Source organism: Larimichthys crocea, chromosome IX (assembly GCF_000972845.2).
Source record: "Larimichthys crocea isolate SSNF chromosome IX, L_crocea_2.0, whole genome shotgun sequence".
Classification (NCBI taxonomy): Eukaryota; Metazoa; Chordata; class Actinopteri; family Sciaenidae; genus Larimichthys; species Larimichthys crocea.
Genome location: NC_040019.1, coordinates 5212514 through 5231121, shown reverse-complemented (window position 1 = coordinate 5231121; position 18608 = coordinate 5212514). Strand labels below are relative to the sequence as shown.

General features: G+C 40.3%; 1 protein-coding gene across 1 annotated transcript in view; it reads right to left on the bottom strand.

Moving 5' to 3' along the window:
• The window catches only part of si:dkey-112m2.1 (transmembrane protein 132C), a 138506-nt gene extending 120404 nt beyond the window's left edge, over positions 1-18102 (bottom strand). The window contains exons 1-2 of the mRNA XM_027282244.1: positions 17560-18102; positions 16999-17214 (exon numbers count right to left, since the gene is read on the bottom strand). Of these exons, the coding sequence (XP_027138045.1) occupies positions 16999-17065 (67 nt within the window). The 5' untranslated portion in view covers positions 17066-17214; positions 17560-18102. The remainder of the gene's footprint in view (positions 1-16998; positions 17215-17559) is intronic.
• Between the last annotated feature and the right edge of the window lie 506 nt (positions 18103-18608).

The following is an 18608-nucleotide window of genomic DNA, read 5'->3' as shown; positions in this document are numbered from 1 at the left end:
ATCCCGGGTTCATGACGAAAATCCAACTTAAGAATGGCGAATATAAATATTTGCTGCGCGTACACTGCGGACAAAAGGGACTGAAGATGAGAAATACTACAGAGGGGTCAAATGTTTGATGCAAGAGCTTCATGGTACCAGGCGGCGTTTTGAATAGCAGGTTTCCTCAGTATGATGAAAGGTAAGCAGTCCACTTCCTCCAGTCATTTCCTCAGTATAAGATTTCACTTTTTAAAGGATTCGCAAATGCTTGTTCCACTGTACTCCTGGATTTTCTCTTTACCATTGATTCATAATGCACGTACACATGCAGAGCATTTTAAAATACCCTTCATATTAGTGGTTGAACTATTCATCAAGTGCCATCAGCAGAAAATTTAATAAGTCAGGAAATCAATAAATGTAGACTACAAGTCTACCACCATGATAGGAGCTCTGCAAGACTGTGAGCAGAGGTTATTATGCATTCATATATACATCATCTGGAAGCCATGAATATAAATTTTGTGCCAGTTTTGTATGTTGAGATCATTTGCAGGATGTGTGAAAGATTTGGCCTTCTGATTGCACCTTAATCAATTATGAAATACTGAAATACTTCAGTCTGCATTAAAAAGAGGTGAACTGACCGACCGGCACGGAGACAGAGCGATATTGCCGGCTGTGTAACAGTGCTGCTAATCAGAGAACGAATCATTTATCAAGGGGAAACGCCAAACTTTTGATGCTTTCATTTCATTTTCAGGTCTCATTTTAGGTTTTGCTGATTTTCTGTTTTTCTATAATTTCACACGAGTTATGAAAATAATCACTGCGGCCCGACCTAATGTGTTTTGAATAATCCTGCCACTCTTAACAACCTCTACAGTGTACCCTGTACTGTATAGTATCAGACACTGAGTCAGAGATTTCAGTCTCTTCTGACAGAATGTTGCGGTTTTAAACAAAAGCACATCTGCTGTTGCAGATAACTGTGTAGGACAGGCAGTGACTGCATAGAGAAAAGCTATCTGATCCTGCTCACTGCATGCAAGATGTAGAACAAAGATTGTAAGGCAATACAAGGGCAAGCGTGTAGCATACTGTACTGTTGGCTGTTGTTTACTGCACATCAATATACTGCAGGATTCCTTTACGTTTTCTGGCTCCTGAGGCTATTTTTCTTTCTCTTGACCCAAGCAATTAAGTATTCTCTTCTTTAAGGCATCCATTGAGGAGATTATCAGGAGATTACAAATATTTATCTGAAATGATTTAAAGCAAAAATCAATAGCGGTCTTTGAATCTCCCAGAGTCCGTCAAGTGAACCCGCATGGGTACCGAAGCAGAGGGATGAGACGCTAAAAAAAAAATGAAAGCGGTGATAGAAATCATACCTCAGCCTGGCTCCAAGTGTTAAGACTTGAGTGGACAACGTCAGTCCAGCTGTCCAGCTCATCAGTTACCTTAAATAAAAGTGGCATGTGTCCTTTCACGCTTGCTTTGGAAAGCGAGGGGCCTGTATCCACACTGTATTCATGGAGATTACACACACACTGGCTCAGAGAGGCCCAATTACCCACTGGAAAATGCTGGCACCCATGAGGCCCCAGACCGGTACCAAGAGCCCACACAAGGCTCACTCACTCACTCAGCTTCATGCCCACAGCGAAACAAAGGGGATTTCATGTCTCTGTTTAAATCCTTTCGGCTTTGGATACATTTCGGTTCCCCCCTATATGGACCTTTTAAGAACTGATTTATCCTCCATTACTGAGGCACTGGGCCCAGATCTGGCCCTGGGCATGCTCAGAGCAGCATAGTATATTGCTCATGTGGGAAACAGAGACAGGATGACTAAATAAGAGACATCGTAAAAATCACTGTTATTTCCTTTGAATACGATAAAGGCTAAGCGTAGATTAAAGCACTGAAAATACACATTATGGCCTGTAAGTGATCAGATATTCAGGGTAATCTGATCAACACGTTTGCCAATGCCTTCAAATCTCCTACGTGTTGACAAATGTTAGAGCAGCATCCAGATGAGTGAAAAGCTTTAAAAATTCATGCAGAGACCTTGTTCTCTTAACATATGACTCGGCAGCCCTTCACTGGAGGCACATGGGGAAGAAAATGGAAAAAACTCAGAGCTCGCTGCAACAAGCACTGCACTCTTCACTTTGTCAGGCTGAGCAGTACAACCGATTGGCCATTCCTCTTCTATTTAGATTGATTCTGGTGAGAATGTATGTTGGTTGGTCCGGTTACCCGTTGTAATTAAATTCTTAAAAGAAGCAAAGGCCACAGATGGTGGGAGAGTAAAACTAATGACTTTGCAGACGCAGAGCTGTGGATGTAAGGGACAAATTGGAAAAATGTGGACGGAAGATCTTGTATGGATAACATAAATAAAGCATGTCATACAGATCAGCGTATCTTGCACGATAAGTGAACTGAGCTGTAGGGTGAGGAAACTATTTACAGCATAGTGGAGACGAATTATAAAAGCAACGGGCAAAGAGCATGAAAGTATAGGTCACTCGCTGAACAGGCGGAGGGCGGCTGATGGATGAAACATTTTCTGGTGACATTATGTGTGTTATTACATTTTCAAACATTAAACGTCCATGAAAAACAAAATCCATGATACAGACACATGGTACACCAGCAGCACACGATACACAGTCGATTCGTAAGTGTTACTCATCATTTATTCCTTAATCTTAGGAATTAAATTGTTTGACATTTTGGTAAATAGACCTATTTGCCTTTTTTTTCTTTGTTAAAGTAAGTCCAGCTCCTCCATCTCGTTTGACATTCAATTTATTGGGAGACATTTTTTGCTTGTAATATTCAAGCGCTCCTCAATATTGTATTGCGGAAAAAAAAAACAAATACAGCAAAAACCTACTGTTAATCTTTCTTTTACATTTCACCCATGATATTTTTTCCATTTGTACATTCGGCTTTGCTCTTTGTCAGAAGAAACTGGAACATGTGAGAAAAAGAGATAAAACAGTAACTGCAGAGGGAAGGAGAAAAGCCTGTTGGTGATGGTGAGGGGGAGGATGGTAGGTGAGGAGAGATGGTAGAAGAAGGCGGGGAAAGATGAAGGGGTGACAATGAAGAAAGACCATTATGTCAAAGCCCACATTTCTGATTATTGTGAACCTGATTCTTTTTTTTTTTTTGGCAGGCCACAGACATTTTGTGTGTCACCACTGCTAAAACACGCACACAAATCTCCACACGGACAACTGTTGATGCCCAAAACCAGATTTTTCTCATTCGGCTTTGACATCTGTTACACTGCTGCACAGATTACAATTTTCTGACCTAATAGGACCCACCAACTGGCCATCAGCACATTTAATGTTAACTAGAAATTGACCAATAACAGTTTATTAAGGCTGCTCACAATTTTGGGCTTGGGTCTGGCCTGAAGCCCACGCAACGATCAATATCTGTGCCTCATTCTCCTGGCCAATGTATCACCCAGCCAAGTGAACCGTACATACGTACACCTGCTGAAAAGCAATCCACAAAAACCTCGGTACTATATGAAACTGTGTCTGGCCTCATAGCGTGTTCCTGTACAAAGTTATATACTGTTAAAATGATTAGAAGCAGCTATGCGCACAGTTCACACATTAACATATAGAATACAAACTGTCAGTGCTTTAGTTGGCATCTCCTATCAGACGTGCACAACTGCACATTTTTGATGATCTGATGCAAATATTGCACAATTATTTCAAATAAAATAAAAATGAGGATATTCTAATCTCTTCTATCATTGTGGTTGAAGCGTTCTGAGCCTCACTTGACTTATTGCATGAAAATATAAGGATATAAGTTTTTGGGAGATGGAAGTTCTATTTCTAATACGTTCTTTTTTATTGGCTGGAGCTCTCGGAAATGTTTACCTCTCTTGAGGCAGTGTTGCTGAAAATTGGTAAGGGAATTGAGTCTTGGTTTAGGAACCACATTCCTAAAGGTGTGGAATAGTTTCCCCTCAAGGTTTCAATTCCGAAGTGTCTATCAAGTTTGAAATTAAAATTCACCTGTCTGTGTGTCTTTTGCCGTTGTTGTGCTAGGCTGAACTTTTCCGAGTGGTTATTTTCCCATCTCTTAACATCTGATGAAACGGCTGGTAAATCAATCAACGAGGAGCAGGCTCTTAACCGGAGTCAGGCACTCGGATGAACCAGGCAATAACGAGACAGATGGAGACAGACACACAGGAGGGAGAGACAGACGGCCTCAGAAAGGTTGCATACCGTGGCTGTGCAGACCTGCACTAACATAAAGAGACCTCATGACAATGCTGCCCATCGGGATCGTTTCCGCTGTTATCAATCATGTTTGGATGGGGCGGGAAAAAACAGCAATATCATCCTGCTCTGACCGGAGCAGATAACAGCAATATCAGAAAACTCTCCTATCACCGCTGTCATCTCAACCTCAGTACCCGCAGCATTCGCACACAAAGTGACACAACTTTCTTCAGAGACATGAGAAATAGAAAAAAAGTTGTTGCTGGCTCTCTCTGAAAAAGTTGCTGCAAAGCTTTGCTCTTACTCTTCTATAAAGCGATGCAGTGCGAGGCCACCTCAACAGGGGGTTGAAGCCCAAGCGACAGAGGAGAACACGTACTGCACCTCTACTGTCCTGTGGGACCAAAGCTGGTGATGCAGGAGAAATATGTGCTCTCTCCGTGTCAATCTTTCATAGGGGAAGTGACAAAAAAAAAAATGCCGTTAACATTCTTTCTCTGCTCTGATTGCACAGGTTCATTTTTATTGCCTTTGTGATTTGCTGGGTTTGCACTGAGTATTCTGTTAGTTATGCTAATTGTCTCCAAACCTCCCGCGGAGTGTGATCCTTTCCCAGTTGGGTGGCTGTGAATTTGTTTGCCCAAGCAGATGAGTCTGTGTGTGCCTGTGTGTGTGCGTGTGTGTGTGTGTTTACGGTGTGCAGTTACAATGTGTCACAAAAGCTTTAGCGATGCTGCGCACGTGTGTTTGTGTGTGATTATGTGTGTCGGGGTGCATCAGCACAAATCTTCATGCGCCAGCCGTGGTTAGGCACGCCGTATTCCCAATCCTCCAAACACTCAGAGGAAAGAAGGAAAGAAGGGCAATGTTTCATCTTAATGCCGTCTGATATTGATTATTCTCCTTTTCATCCCTTCCGACTTTGATCCTATTAGTAAGGCAAAACCTGTGGGGGGAAGAGAAAGACACTTTTTGCATTTCTTTCCCCCCCAGTGGATTACATCCTATGGAATTCTGGGAATCAAATGACCATGAAGAAATAGTTAAAGGAGTAAAATCCCTTCATTTGTCATGCCGTCTAAAGCCTACGCCGTACTGAATGTATGCCTCGGTGTTTTCATTTGAGTTGTGCAATCCCAGACAGTCGCCATCAATAATTAATATAAAGTTACAGTTAACTTAAGTTGTAATATTAGCTGTTCTTAAAAAATACACAGCGATTACACTGGTCAAGGTGCACCGTTAGTTTTATAGTTTGAATTTTCTTCCACATAGAGAAGAGTTGGACTGTCCCTCATGCAGTCCAATTACTTTGCATCATCAAAGTCAGTTCCTGTCAATCACTTTGCTTGCACAGCTAATGACATTAGCCAGTTATTCTTATGGAATTTTCTATCCTTAGGCTACACAAGGTCACGTGTGGGCCTTGAGGTCTTCTGCAGTACAGTCGTCCCTTGCTATATCGCGGTTCACTTTTCGCGGACTCGCTGTTTCGCGGATTTTTTTTGTGTGTAATTTTGCATGCTTTTTTTTTTTACAGCGTACTGTACAGTATGAACGCGCATTGTGTTCTGTGTCCTGATTGGCTAAGGGAGAACCGCACATGTGTTCTGCGTCCTGATTAATTAAGGGAGCACTGTACAAAATGTGTGTAAAAAGGTGTATAAAAGTGTGTGGTTAGGGGTTTTACGGCCTTAAAACATGTATAATAATTGTAAAACTTACTTCGCGGATTTCGTTTATTGCGAGTTATTTTTAGAACGTATCCCCCGCGATAAATGAGGGACCACTGTATTAATTGTTTGGCTTTGATTGGGAACAGTAGGTGCCAGTCTCAACACTGTGGTGGTCAGGGTCGAAGAGACCTATTGCTGCCTTCTCAGACATTATAGATAGCTTGCTGTTGACGTTCCAATCTGTGTAACTGTGTGTCTCCAGACTAGAATGTGTTGACAATAACACTTGCATAGCTAATTCTGGGCGTATAGTATTTGTGGTGTTATCTTTGGGTTTAAAGTCTATCCACCAGGATGAGCTGGGCAGAAAGTGAGATCGACTCAGGCACTTCTGATGAACTATGAGAGTGTCTCTAATTCTCCTTAATCAAGCGACAATAAATATTACTGAACACTTTCTTCCCTCCTGACCTCACCATTGACCTTTGACTTGAGCAATTTCTCCACAACAGCTATGGGGGGGGGGGGGACACACACTCGCTATCCATTTTTGTCTCTCTGTCTTCTCTGCAGATGAAACTAAATAATCTTCTAAAAGATCTTCTCTCTTTACCACACCGACATAACACAACAAAGGCCCACTTCTGTTTATATGAAAATCATATGGAAATGAAAAAGCCTCGGAGGTATGAGTTGTTTCTGCTTGTATGTGAACTTTGGATGCTCGGAGTGTTTTGACGGAAAACATAAAAAGGTGTGCCAGGTGGATGTAAAGGGTGTATCAGCAGGGGGGGGAGAAGAACTGCCTCAAATCCACCGAATCAAACATTGTTCATATCCGAAAAGTCATTCAGTGTCAAGAAGAGCTGCGTATCTGGGTCACCCAAGACAATTCATACACTGTATGTAAGAATTTAACTTATTAATATTTCACTTTCTTTCTCTTACCTAACACAAAGATGATGCAATAAACAACTCAAAAACTATTCCAGATATGACACTGATTTTTTTCTGCAGTACTGTACTTACTTTTTCAATGAGCCCTTGGCTGACAAAGGAAAGAACAATTCAACCGAACCCTTTCTCTTGGAAATGTTTCGTTTAGATATGATTAATCTTCAGCAAATGTGTTTTGACAGAAACGTTAAGTAAAGCCAGTGTATTTTTCATCAACAGAACAGCCAAGTGTTAATGAACGCATCTACAAACGATATTGAGAAAGTAAACCGTGAGTTTAATTATCGCACATATTTGCTTTAAAAAGGTCCAGTGTGTAAGATTCAGAGGGCTCCATTTACAGAATATTGCAGAAATTAAATAAAATATGCACAGTTATGTTTTCATTAGTGTATAAACATCTAAAAATAAGATTAATTAAGTTCATTATGTTTTGAGACTTTTAGCTATAGATGCCGCAGGTCCTCTGTGTTGAGCTGTTTCTACAGTAGCCCAGAACAGACAAACTAAACATTAGTTTTAGATAGAGTGTTTCACTTCTTCATGGGTTTCACAGCCACAATAGTTTCTCCTTCAATGTTGGAAAGGGGAGGAGGTCACAATCTGCAGCTACATGGCTAGATGCCACTAAATTCTTGGTCCTTACAGGTGGTGTAACAGTTCTGCACTTTGTACAACCACTGACCCTACACGTTATGTGGGCAACACTTATGGAGGACATCATACACTGGGGGGAAAAAAAAGAAGAAAGAAATAATGGCCAGAGAACATAATTCAGGAAATAATAGTTCTCAGTGAAACAAATTAATAGCATAAAAGCATCATTTCTAAGAGACAGGGCTGTTTGTGCATCCCAGCTGTTTGGAAAAAGAAAGAAGAATAATTACAAAAGTGAAATAATGAAAAGAACGAAGAAACAGACTCATTACTGCTAGACAAATGCACAAAAACTCTGCTGAACTGCTGAACTCCTATGACTGTACCCAACAGGTCCATCTGCTACATCATGTCCTACTTATTGAGCAACACAGTCACTAACTCGCAGTGCATAGTTAAAGGTTTGGAGACTCCAAAAGCGCTGCAGGGACAATAAGCCACAGTAAAAGTAGTCTAGACTTGTAGTCCTCGGAGGGGGGGAATTCACTCTCATATAGTCTGAAAAAAATTGCAGTTCAGTAGGTTAATAGCTGTATCCCAGCTGGTAGTGGAAAATAGAAATCTTTAATTATAGTAGCTGTTGATTACTAAGTACGTCTTGGGATTTCTTTCTTCTTTGTATGTTTTCATTGTCTTCTTCAATAAAAAGAAATCCAAATTGCAGTCCAGGCTGGATACTAATCAATCACCAATTATTATTTTATATCAACAATGGATTAAATGCCCATGTGTCATGTAAAAGGTGCTACTCCCAGTGTAAAACAGATCTGAGCGCTGAGCTTTTTCGCCTCTTTTACCTCATTTGTTTTGGTTTTCTAGTCTGCAAAAAGAAAAAAGAAAAAAAAAAAGCCTGCGCTCATCTATCTCAAATTCTGCAGGAGTGGCAGACTGTTTTAAAAAAGAAACAAAATTAACTGCATGCCACATGGAAGACCAAGTTAGCAACCGATTCATCAAACATCTAGCGTGCTAAAAACCCAGATATCAGGAGTTTGTGGAGACCAAAAGAGAGCAGAAAGAAGACTGGACTTACATTAATCAGATGGACAGAAATATGACTCCAAATGTGGTTCTAATGTCGCTCTGTACTGCTGTAATGAGGACATTTGCTAACACATCCGGTGTAACAACTTTATAATTTCATAATATGTCAGGGTTGTTTTTACAGCTGGTTCCTGTGCAGCCCAGTTTATTTACTGTAAATATGAGCTGAAATGTGGAGTTTTTTAAGAAAGACCCCAGATAAATGTACGCCAATATAATTCTGGAATTACTAAATCCAAAATTAGTAGTCAGTAACAGTACTTTGGTGAACTAGTGTTGAGATCATGAGCTAGAACAGGGATATTTTACCTCAAAACTATTACACTGGGGAACAATTTGAAGATAGATTTGTATGCTGATTAAAACTAAAATTGGCATGCCGATTCCCAAATTGCAGTCAGTTTTTTTCTAGCACGTCAAGTTTTTTTTCTCCACAGCTTACCCTCCAGATCAGCAAAATCCCACTGATTGGCTGTAGTAAGACTTGCCAGCTGATTACGATTGGACTCACTCTCAGCTACATGGCAACTTGTTTGTGCAGTCACAATTGAGACAGTGCGGTGAGAGGTGTGTGCAGCTCCCAATAGGTCAGTACTATCAATATCTGCAAACAGAAAGCTAGCATAGTAGGAATTAAGAGGATTTGTGCTGGATTTTCTCTTAACCTTGTAACCATGGGCATACCGTTGTAAGTTCTATTTGGTTTGATGCTGTTTTTGTAGTTTTAAGAGCTTGTAACTATTCCATCTTAGTGTTTTATTTACATAGGTATATATTTCTTTTGTTCCAGATCATGTCTGCTCCTGCTACTTCTCGTCGTAAAATCCTAAACAACCCTGACTCCTTTTGCTATATTTGTGCTAGTTTCACCATTCCAAGTCAAACAAGCATATTTTGCATATTTTAAAATAAAACTCTGTGATCAAGACAAGCCATGGCCCTCTCACAAAGTGTGCAAGCAGTGTGTCGAGAGTTTACGGATGTGGACCAAAGGAACACGTGAAAAGTTGGCATTTGGTATCCCCATGGTTTGGCGAGAGCAAAAAGATCATTGCACAGACTGTTACTTTTGTTTAGTGAAAACAAGCACATGGGTTAAGTACAGTATTTTTCATATTTTTTAAGAAAACGGGGATCCTATAGTTCAAAAACTTGACGTGATAGAGAAAAACTGAGATCAGTTTTGGATTCCGCACCCAAAAATTTGTTAAAAACAGCTGCCAGACCAATAAACAAAAATTGTGTTCCCCATTTGTCAAATAGATTGATTCATAATATAATACATCAAAGAAACAAAGCACAATGACACACTTTAAAAAGATCACATCAACTTCCTTTAACAAGGCTGACACACATCTGGTAGAACTCCTAGTGGCTCAGCTCAGTTTTCTTAATTAAATCTAATTTACATACAGAAATGCGGGAGTTGTTTTACTCGACACAGTTCTTTACACGACCTTTCACTTTATGACTTGTGTCTCTTGTATAATGTGACATACAGCTCCCCGGTGCAGCGTTTCTGCTGCTCTCCGGAGCTTTCTGCAAAACCCAGTGTCACACGGGGCAAACTAGGCTTCATATATCACTTTACAGCACTTCATTTAATGATAGCACACTTTTGCACCGGATTTGGCAAATTATTATTAAAAGCGTGTTTGTCCAGAGGGCTAATGCTTTACATACTAAATGTTGTGTTCTTTTAAGTGTGATAAACTCATTGCCTTTGCCTCTGGAAAGTCAAACACTTTGTTCTGCTGTGTTTTACTTCAGCCTCCTGGTCGAGGCCTCCAGTAACAAGTATCCTAGTGCTCGATTTATAGTAATGAAGAGCTCATAGAAATGCCTTTTGAACCATTTAAGGAGAGGAAAAAAGAAGAGATGGGAAAGAAATGTTTCATGTGAGAATTTTCTACACAGTCAGCTTATTCTATAGGCTTCTTCTTCTTTTTCTTTAAGCAGAATCACTACCCAGAAGCACTCAGCCCTGCCAGCCTCCTCACAGCATTAAACCAAAGGCTGGTCAGAGCCAACAAGTAATATCCCATGAGACTTTGCTCTCCAAGAGGCAGACGTCAGTTTAGATTTCACAGCCTTAATGTGTGTGCAGGGTCACTACTCCTCTCTCCTAACATTGGCATGGGATAATCTGTTTTCCCAAGTTTTTCGCCTGTTTCATCAGTGGAATCGTTAAACACTCACCGTGGCCAACTGAAGGGAAAACACTCCACAGAATCACTTTAGTCCTGCGAAATCCACTGCAGCCTGGAAAAGATGCCAGTTGCAGCAGCAGCAATAGTAATTTAAAACCATTTTTGATAATCTGTTCTTTTGAAAAAACGACCTGTTTTTTTTTTTTATTTTAAGTTCACCTCAGTGTGAGTCTATTGGCAGTGATAAAAAAAAAGATACAGACAACAAAAGTATACAGATAACAGTGAAACTGAAGCAGGGGGGAGAGATGCCTTTACAAGTTGGTGCCAGCACTGTGAAAGAACTACCTCTCAACGTGAAAGAAAATTAATCAGAATAACAAACAGTTCAACTGCAAAGGTTAACAGAAACAATTCATTTACTTGCTGTAGCCAGGGGCAGGCCAGGACTGAAAAAGACACTCAGCAACCTCTAACAGCACGAGCCGATAGCTGATAATAAAAGCTGAATTGACTAAATTCTTGATTGAAGATATTGTGGAAATAGCATCAAAGCTTATTGAGCTACAGTATGCAGGGGCTGATCCTCTGGGGGTTCATGTTGAATTTCCTAATAGGGCTCATTAACTCTTGCTAATTCAAGACTCACCCTCCACTTATGAACTTTCCATTGTTTGCAGGTTTTTTTTTTCCAGAAGATCATTTGTAGACAGGTGATCTTACCGAGATACAAAGCTGTGGCAAAATTACCAAACTGGAAAAACAGCACATGAACGCTTGTGATGTACAATAGGAAAACACTGCATTCTTCATGATCTCTGCTTTTCTCCATATTTTATGTATAATATCTGCAATCTGCCTATTCAGTAGAGTGATGTTGCTCCACTTTCTCTGCCTGTTTCTTTTTTCTTCTAACATGAAATAACCCAGCCCTGTGTCCTAGGAATTACGTTCATGTTAGACCTGGCAATTTGCCAAATTTCAGCTCCAAAACAGAGAGTAGCATGATCTTTATGTGAAGTTAACAGTGTGGAGGTGGAGGTAGTGGATAGGAGTAACCTCGGCTGATCAGAAATCTCAACCAACAGTCGGTTTAAGTTGTTTGGTATTGACATAGAGGGCAGATAAGACACAGGCAGAGGAGAAGGAATCCAGGGAGAGGAGTGATAAATAGTGTATAATATGTAATATTTATGTGTATGTCTAAAAATAAATAGACACCTACTCAAATATAATGGTATGATGGTGTGCTCCTGGCTGTTTACACACCCCCTACAAATCAGACACTCTAACACAGCGAAATGATCTAGCGAAGATTATTTTCAATATTTGATATTGGTGTTGGAAACCAAGTCCAAGTTCATAGTGATAGAAATGTCCATACTTGATAACACTGTTGCTAGATAAGAACAACTGAATACTGTGGAGCAATTAGAGGAAAAGAAAAACAGATGTAGGTAAAGATTTGGGTAATTATGGTAACACATTGTTAGAAAGCTTAGGCTTTGCATATTGAATCGCTAATGCGGTGATGATATAGATACTGGGAAAACAACAGTCCACGGTAGTGTGATTAATTATAGGCTTACCATTCGTTTTAAGCAAGTTAAGACATCTCTATGTACATGAGTTTGATTCTTTGTTCCTTAATGAGCATTGTATTGTTTGAAGTGCTTTTGGACGAAACCCTGGAGGGGATTATTATTGGGCAGAGAGTCCAGCAACGGAACAGCTAAACCACACAGTTTGGTTGGTAAATGGGATAAAAATATAATATAAAATAGTGAGTTTGTAGGAGATATATGTACATCTAGGGATGGTGATGTGACAGCATGCCAGCGGATGAAATAATGAAGTAGGTGCACAGCCGATTAGATTTTCTAATTAAAAAAAAGAAAAGAAAACCATAAAGCAGATAGAAATATTGACATAAAAAAGAAATGTGGCTTACAAAAGGATTGAAGAAAAATAAAAGACAAGAACACATTAAAGTAAAGAAAATGCATAATATACATAGAAATGTGGTTAGCAATCAATGTATAGGGACAACAAGTAAAGAGTGTAAGAAAGAGTTATATAAAGCATGGAGGGTCCATACAAAGATTGATAGAAAGTTGACAGTTGATATACTCCAACAATCCAAAGGTCTATTAGGAGATGCTGAATGGTTGTGGTAATGGTAATAAACATTGTCCAATTTCGCCTCCAAGCTTTCTTGATCGTTTCAAAAGATTGTTTGAGTTTCTTGAAGTTGTCCATAATGGACACATATTTTGACAGCAGTATCTTAAATGTGAAACTAAAACCAGAGAAAGCAGCAAGAATAAAACAGGAGTCTTGAACAAGCATCTTAAAAAGCACCGCATGCATTTTTATGCCCCCATACGTCTTTTTGTTTGACAAGATTCTGGACTCCGGTGTTATCCCTGAAGAATGGGTGCTTAGTTTAATTGCAGCAATTTATAAGAGAAAAGGTGGCACGGGGGGTTGCAACAATTACAAAGACATTGCACTTTTGAGTTGTCACTGTAAACAAATGTTCACAAATGTATTGGATGCAAGGTTATGTAGGTTGGGTGAGGATAATTCTATCCTGAGGAAAACACAGGTAGGTGTTTTTGTATTGTTAAAACAAGGAAGCGCAATATATCTTTTCAGTTACTGGTCAACAACAATAAAAATCATTTCTTTTGAATTATTAGGCAAAATGTTTGATAGGCTCTATGTTCAATGAAAGTAAGTTAGGTTTTCGATTAGTCTCACTTAAAAAATTTATGAATTTGAGGAGTCAGAACTGTTGTACTGTAACGGCAGTTAGATTTGGTTAGGCAAATCATCTATCAATGCTCTCTACATCTCAGCTTTCATTACCCTCAGGTGAGCATAAACTACAAGCAGCACTGTCGCCTCACGTCAAGAAGGTTCCTGGTTTGAACCTCAGCTGGGGTCTTTCCATGTGGAGTTTGCAGGTTCTCCCCATGCCCTGGTTCTCTCTGGGTACTCCAGCTTCCTCCCACAGTCCAAAGACATGACCATAATAGGTTAATTAGTAGGTGTGAATGTGAGTGTGAGTGGTTGTTCGTCTCTATATGAGGGTATGGAAAGCTGGTGAATTGTTTAGGGTGTACCCCACCTCTCGCCCAAAGTCAGCTGGGATAAACTGCAGCCCCACCATGACTCTGTATAAGCGGTTACAGATAATGGATGGATGGTTATCTTATTGATATCAGCCATGAGAAGCAGATAATTATCTGTACTAGTTGGAAAACTCTTAGTAAATGCTTAGATGTGTAATGCTGATAGATGATACACACCAAGGAGGGAGCAACTGTGGTGACAGACGAGGTAACAACAGAGTATTAGTATTAGTATAATTACTTTCACTGCCAGAGTGGGAGGCAAAGCTTCTGCACTGCAGGTAAAGGTCCAGTGGGTAAGATTTACAATATGAAAGGTAAAATATTAAATATAAATAGATCTGAAAATAAGAATCGTTCTGTTTCTGTTTCCTTAGAATGAGCCTTTTGTTTTTTACAAACACCACAGGTCTTCTTCCATGGAGTCCATCATGTTAAGCCACATTATTTCTACAAACACTTAGATAAGGCCTTTTTGCATGTTTTGCATCCACCTTAATTTATCCTCCATGCCAAAAAGGAGAAGGTGAAGCGAGAGGATTTACAATCAGCAACTGCACCGCTAAATGCCGCAAAATCCTACACACTGCTCCTTTAAGTAAAATCCGTTGTACTTTAGCCACATGATGCACTATCGTTTTGTAACTGTATGTTCAGTTTGTGTTCCAGACCATGTAATCACAGCCTTGAGGCACAAAAAAAAAAAATAAATGAAATAAAAATAAAATGAAATGTAAAATTTTCTTTCAGATAGCCTAAATCCTTGTCGAGACCAAGAGAGAGAGATTATTAAATTAGGGCTGAATGCGTGTTGGTTTTGTAACTTTTCAACTTTCTATCCCAATCCACTCTGGCCGGGCCCACACACGTACAAAAGAGCAGGCAAACTCGGAGTGGGAATCCTCCCACTCTTGTTTAGCACGATGCCCTTTATACCAAGGCACTCATGTACTTTTATGAACAAGTGATGAAAACTATACAGTATGCAGTTAAGATGGAGAGAAAGAGAGAGATGTCTTTTGTTCACTTCTCCTACCAGTTAAAATGACTTAATTAAGGATGGGTTTTCCCATTGGCTGGTGCTGTATTCATAAAGTCATAAACTTGTTAAAAGCCACTTGCAACTTTTATAAGTTTGTTTTACTGTGAAGTTGTATCTAGGCAATTTTCACCCTTCAAACTTTTTCTCTCTGACTCAGAGATGACAGTCCTCCAATCTGTCTTTAAAAAAAAAAAAACACCTGTATCACATCCTATAGCATGCCAGGCTATATGGAGCAATTCCAAAATGTCCTGATGGCCAGTCTGACAGTGTGTGAGTGCGTGTATGTATCCTGTACAGTATGTGCCTGTCAGTGGTGTGTGTCTCATAGAGACAAGCTAGAACCTCTTGGTGAAAGCAATCAGATGGATGGAGAGTTATAATATCCTCTGAGATGCTGCACACCAGGGGTTGGGGGGTTGACTGACAGGATGGTATCTGTCTTTTTCTTCCCTCACCCTCTCTTCTCCACTTTCACCTGCAAAGATTAAGACGCTGGCTAGAACTGCTGCGATGTGGATCAATCCTTGTCTGACCTGTATATTTGTGGAGTTGCTTCCACTTTTTTTCTCCAGTTTAAATACAAATTTAAGGGAATGTTCCGAGTCTGAGTTTTTTCATCCTTTTCCTATCAACTATCAACTCGTGTAATTCCTAAAATAATTTTACTGTAAGTTCAACAAAGTAAATGTAAATCTAACCACATTTAGATCCAGTGTTCCTACTTTCAATGCATTCTGCCATAAAACCTGACAGAAGAAGAAGGCAACAAATGCAGTCACGTTCATGATGATCTTAGTTCACTGCAAGCAGCGTCACATTTTAAGTGCAACTTATCAAAGACACACTTCAATGCAGCAACAAAGTCATCTTGAAGTAAGTGATTCTAAACATTCAGTCACACGTGTGTTGTTCGAGAAATCAGACACCGATGCCGCTGTGCTGTCCTCTTTACATAAGGTAGGTTTTTAAGTTATTGAAAAAAGTTTGAGAACCACAGCACGAGACCTAAGTAACATGAACACATGTCACATGATTGGACAAGTTAACAAATCCACCATTTAACCAAAATCACCCATTTGAAATAAAAACAAAATGTTCTTACAGAAATGGCTTGCAGACAGTCAAATGAGAAGATTTACAACTCTCACGATTGCTGATCAAATATCAAGCTACAGACAAGGAGAGCTTAGCTTAGCATTAAGACTGGAAAAGGGTAACCAATAAATAAATGAAATGAAAGTCACACACCAGCCCATCTAGAAGATGCCATATCTTGTTTTGTCGTAACGGTTTGTGTTTTACAGGGTGGCTGTGTTGAGGACTATGCAGTCATTTTCATGTGATCTCATTCTCAGCATGAGAATCATCTACGCCGGTTGAATGTAAATGTAGAGTGACCGTTGTTCTACTTATGCACAGTTGGCAGGTAGGGGAACAATAGGGATGAAAACATATGATTTTTTTTCTCCCCCCCCTGCATATCACAGGTATGCAGCAACTCCACACTCTCACATGCAAATATATACACCCCCATAATATGCCCACACTCAGTCAGAAACACACAGTCGCCCACACGCAGGTTTCCCTGGTGAACAAGTGCTCAAACTTAGTGAAAAGATGAAGATTTTCTTTTTTTTTCTGGGTTGTGTCTGCAGCCTGTTGTTATTCCTGGTGCTCTGCAGTGCCACGCTCACACACTGCATCCCATTGAACTTGCTCCTACAACATCCAAACCCACACACACACACACACACACACACACACACACACACACACTCTTTAACCGTCACACAGTTCATTCATGTTAATATTACAAGTCATTTTGTATTCTGCCACAGCAGCTTACAGCTAATTATATGTCTCATAAATCATACATGCCCTCCCTTGGTTGAAAGGAAATAATTAGAATTTCATTAAATGACTAAAATCACACCATAAAGGTTGATGCATTTACATTGTATATTATTATGTGACCATTACTTTTCATTTACATAATTCTTATTCGGCTGTACGGACAAAAAGTGGTCGTTGACATTAGCTGAGGTTTCTCGGTTGGATGGGGGGGGGTCTTACCTGCACACAGGAGAAGCGTGGTGAGTCCCACGCAGCGGAGCGGCCCCATGGCTCGCCGTGGACTCATGTTTATTCAGTGGGGAGCAGCTCGATTAAAAAAAAAAAAAAAAAAAAAACTCCCTCAGCAGAAAGCCGCACAACTTTGCACGCAATTTATCCTCTCTGGGCAGTTCTCCATTTAAAGCAAAACAGTTGTATTCCGTGCGACATCACCACCTGCCATCACAGACATGAATGCACGGTCAGTGTCACAGTTTAGAGGCTATAAGATTATGATCCTAAGAAGAGAAGATGATTTTTAATAAAGCACATGTGGGGCTTATAAATCAAGTCCTCACTATTTGTTGCATGTTGATGTTAATTTCTAAGGATAAAACGTGTGAAAACAAACTCACTAATTATTATAACCAACCCAGGGTGTTTAATATCCCACAAGGATTTAATATTTGCCTCTTTCACCTCCTGGGATTTGAAAAATAAACACTTGGAAAACAATTACAGGCTACAAAAAAAATAATCAGCATGAACGCTGTTAAAAAGAAGTGTGTTTTTTCTTCTTACCATTTCTCTTATTGCACAGGATAGGACGCCGCGGACTCCAATCCCAATACTGACATGTGACATTAAAATGCAGCCTCCAATATTCTCACCAAAGACAAGTGCGCAAAAAGTCCTCAACAGTGTCCGTTTTCCAAAGAGATCTCATGACACACGGCAGCTATTTTATCTTCTTCTTCTTCTTTTTCATAGAGTGCTGCGCTCCAAAATCACCTGGACGTGGTGAGTGACACGGAAGTAGCCTGAATGCGATGTGTGTGTTTGTGTGTGCGGGGGGGGGGAAAAATAGTCCTCCAACTTTCCACGCGATGAAGACGCACAGTGCGCAGATCGGTGTGCGGCGGTGCTGGTGCTGGCGATGGTTGTGGTGTTTGGTGGAGTGGATCTTGGAGCTGTTGCCGCTCTGCACCCGGTGGATGTGGACCGGAGAGTGCTGGTGCACAAACTGAGAAGAAGGAGGGGAGGGGGGGACGCGCGCTCCGGGTTGGATTGGCAAATTAGAGGGGTTTGCGGGCGTCACGTCAGCAAGTATTGTGCCATCCAATTCCCGACTCATATCACATGGGGGACTGCGCTTCCCCCACCCCCCACCCCTTTTTTTGCGTGCGTGCGTGTGCGTGTGTGTGTGTGTCCAACCCTTTGGAAAAAATAAATAAAGTTGATGTAAATTAGAGAAGGGGGCTCCACATCTTCCATCTCACGATGGAATATGTTTAATTACATTTTTTTTCTTAATTCCGGTTGGATGCTGGAAAATGACAGAGGGACTGTACAGGAAGATAATAATCACACTTTAAAGGAGACGCTTCAGATTTGCATCTTAAGCATGAAGCATTATTTTAACACTGCTTTGAATAAAGATAAGGAAAAGCTTGGCAGTTCTGTGCAAGCCACAATACGCACAATCCAATGAAGTCAGAATGGCTCTAGGTAAACGAAGTGGTTAACAATGACACAAAACAGCAACGCAATAGATTTTTATTTTACCACTCCCATAATCTAGATGGATCATTAATGTCCAGTCATTGAGGAGAGGAGTAGTAGGAGTAGTG